The 2,662-nt window shown below is 34.0% G+C and overlaps 1 protein-coding gene across 1 annotated transcript; it reads left to right on the top strand.

The window, feature by feature from the left end:
• Window positions 1–901: 901 nt before the first annotated feature.
• LOC111385965 lies at window positions 902–2,422 on the top strand. The gene is made up of 4 exons (XM_023010390.1): window positions 902–1,033; window positions 1,202–1,331; window positions 1,824–1,918; window positions 2,120–2,422. Exons 1-4 carry the CDS (start codon window positions 902–904, stop codon window positions 2,420–2,422), a joined length of 660 nt encoding a protein of 219 aa, XP_022866158.1.
• Window positions 2,423–2,662: the final 240 nt, after the last annotated feature.

Raw genomic sequence — 2,662 nt, forward strand, 5'->3', positions numbered from 1 at the left:
TTTTTTATGTTAATCATTGGGCATCAGATATAGACTCATACACCATGCCTCCTAAATATGAGTCTGGTGCTCAAAAGAGAAAAAGGAAACGAAATGAAATTTCGTTAATTCAAAGTCAAACAGGGGATATTAGCAAGTACTTTAAAAGCAAGAATGTGAATACGTTGAATGAGGATGAAATAGAGATTCAACCTGCATGTGTTAATGAAGAATATGATAAAGATGAAAAAGTGAGTCAACCTGCCTATGTTAATATAGTAGATGATAAGAAAGAAGAGGTGATGAAACATGCATGTGTTAATGAAGTAGATGACAAGGAAGAAGAGGGTTGCTTTTCTCTAAATTTGGATGATCCCGGGAATTGGAAAATCATTGATCAGATAACAAGGGATTACTTAGTTGAAAGGGATCCAAAAAGAGTTGATGACATCTCATTTCCAAAAGATTGTACAAATAGGCATTTTGATTCTTCACAATATAAGTGATTGCTACGAAATGGGCAAATAATTGATAGAAGATGGGTAGTATATTCAATATCTATGAATAGGATCTTTTGCTTTTGTTGCAAGTTGTTTAAAACACCCAAAATGTTACCAAAGTTGGCCAACTTGGTAACGATGGATTCAAAGATTGGCATAATTTGCATCGGTCTATTAAAAGTCATGAAGGAAATGAAGAGCATTTATGTTGCATGACTAGTTGGATTGAATTGGAAAATAGGCTTCGAACAAAAACTACAATTGATAAAAGCATTGGATTGTTGATCGATGCAGAAAGAGAACATTGGAGGCATGTATTAACAAGAATAATCACTATTGTAAAAAGACTCGTCAAAAACACCTTGTCATTTCGAGGAGATGATGAGAGGCTAAATGTTGATAACAATGGTCTGTTTTTACAAATGGTGGAAATGGTTAGTGAATTTGATCCAATAATGAAAGAGCACCTTCGTCGGGCTAATGCAAAAGAGATTCAATACACGTATCTTGGCAAAAAAATTCAAAATGAGTTCATACAGTTGTTAGCTAATGAGGTGAGAAGTGCAATTGTCAAGAAAGTTAAACATGCAAAATATTTTGCAGTTATACTTGATTGTACCCCAGATTCAAGTCAGGAGGAGTAGATGTCATTAATAGTACGATTTGTAGATGATTCGACAAACTTACCTACAGTTGAAGAACATTAGCTTGAATTTTTGAAGGTAGATGATACAACGGGACTTGGACTTACAACCGAGCTTCAAAAGGCTTTGATCAAACTCGATCTGGATATTGATGACATTAGAGGGCAAGGGTATGATAATGGATCTAACATGAGTGGAAAGCACAAAGGTGTGCAAAGAAGAGTACACGAAATGAATCCCCGAGCTTTCCATACTCCATGTGGTGCTCATAGTCTAAATCTAGCGTTATGTGACATGGTGAATTATTGTTCCAAAATTGTATCCTTCTTTGGAGTGATACAACGCATCTACACTTTGTTTTCATCTTCTACCAAGCAATGACAAATTTTTAAAGATAATGTAAAAGGGTTGACAGTGAAGCCGTTGTCACAAACACGTTGGGAAAGTCATGTTGAGAGTGTGAAGCCTATAATGGAGAAAACTGCATAGATAAGAGAAGCATTACTTGATTTGGTAGAAACTAACGAAGATCCTAAAGTAAAGAGTGAAATCGAGTCGTTGGCAACACATGAACTCCAGAATTTTGAGTTCTTGCTTGGCATGGTAATCTGGTACAGGTTGTTGCATGTAGTCAATATTGTGAGTAAATTTCTTCAAACTGAATCCATGGATATTGATCATGCTATCGACCTATTGTAAGGACTTGTTTCATTTCTTGAAGATTATAGAGAATTTGGATTTGCCATTGCCATGGATGAAGCGACAAAAAAGGCAAACAAAATGGGAATTGAAGCTGTATTTACAGAAAAAAGCATAATTTGAAGAAAAAAGCAATTTGATGAAAACTGTAGTAATGAGGTAAAGCAATCAGCAGAAGAATTATTTAGAGTTGAGTACTTTGTTTTTATAATTGATCAAACTCTATCTTTTCTGAGGACTCGATTTGAGCAATTCAAACAATATGATGGTATATTTGGATTTTTGTTTAATTTGAAGAGGTTAAGGAGTGCAACTTTATCAAGTTTGTTGAACTCTTGTATGAATCTTGAGAAATATCTTGAACATAATAGGCTTTCGGATATCAGTGGAGATGATTTATGTTCGGAGTTACAAGTCTTGAAGATTTATTTACCAAATGAAGCAACAAGAGCAATTGAAGTGCTACACTATTTGAAGACATTGGATATTTGTTTCCCAAATGCTTATATTGCTTACGAAATTTTGTTAACCGTACCGGTTACAACTGCATCTGCGGAAAGAAGTTTCTCGAAATTGGAGTCGATTAAGACCTATCTCTGATCAACTATGTCACAAAAAAGATTAAACGGGTTGGCTATGTTATCAATAGAAAAAGAAATGGTTGATCAGCCAAGTTATTCAGATTTGATTGATGTTTTTGCCTCTAAAATAGCAAGACGAATAGTATTTAACTAATTGTTTGAATTTTTGGTTTGATGATTTATAATATAAATCGTTTCTATGATATATTTCGTTGTTGTTTTAATGTTAATTTTTTAAGTTAACAATAAGTCGCATAAT

The sequence above is a fragment of the Olea europaea genome, unplaced genomic scaffold (assembly GCF_002742605.1).
Source record: "Olea europaea var. sylvestris unplaced genomic scaffold, O_europaea_v1 scaffold336, whole genome shotgun sequence".
Lineage (NCBI taxonomy): Eukaryota > Viridiplantae > Streptophyta > Magnoliopsida > Lamiales > Oleaceae > Olea > Olea europaea.

Coding starts and splice junctions, on each gene's coding strand:
- LOC111385965 (XM_023010390.1), top strand. CDS start 902: ATGGTGGAAATGGTTAGTGAATTTGATCCAATAATGAAAGAGCACCTT. Junction 1,332..1,823: donor CATGAGTGGAAAGCACAAAG/GTGTGCAAAGAA, acceptor ACCTATTGTAAG/GACTTGTTTCATTTCTTGAA. Junction 1,919..2,119: donor ACAAAATGGGAATTGAAGCT/GTATTTACAGAA, acceptor TTTAATTTGAAG/AGGTTAAGGAGTGCAACTTT.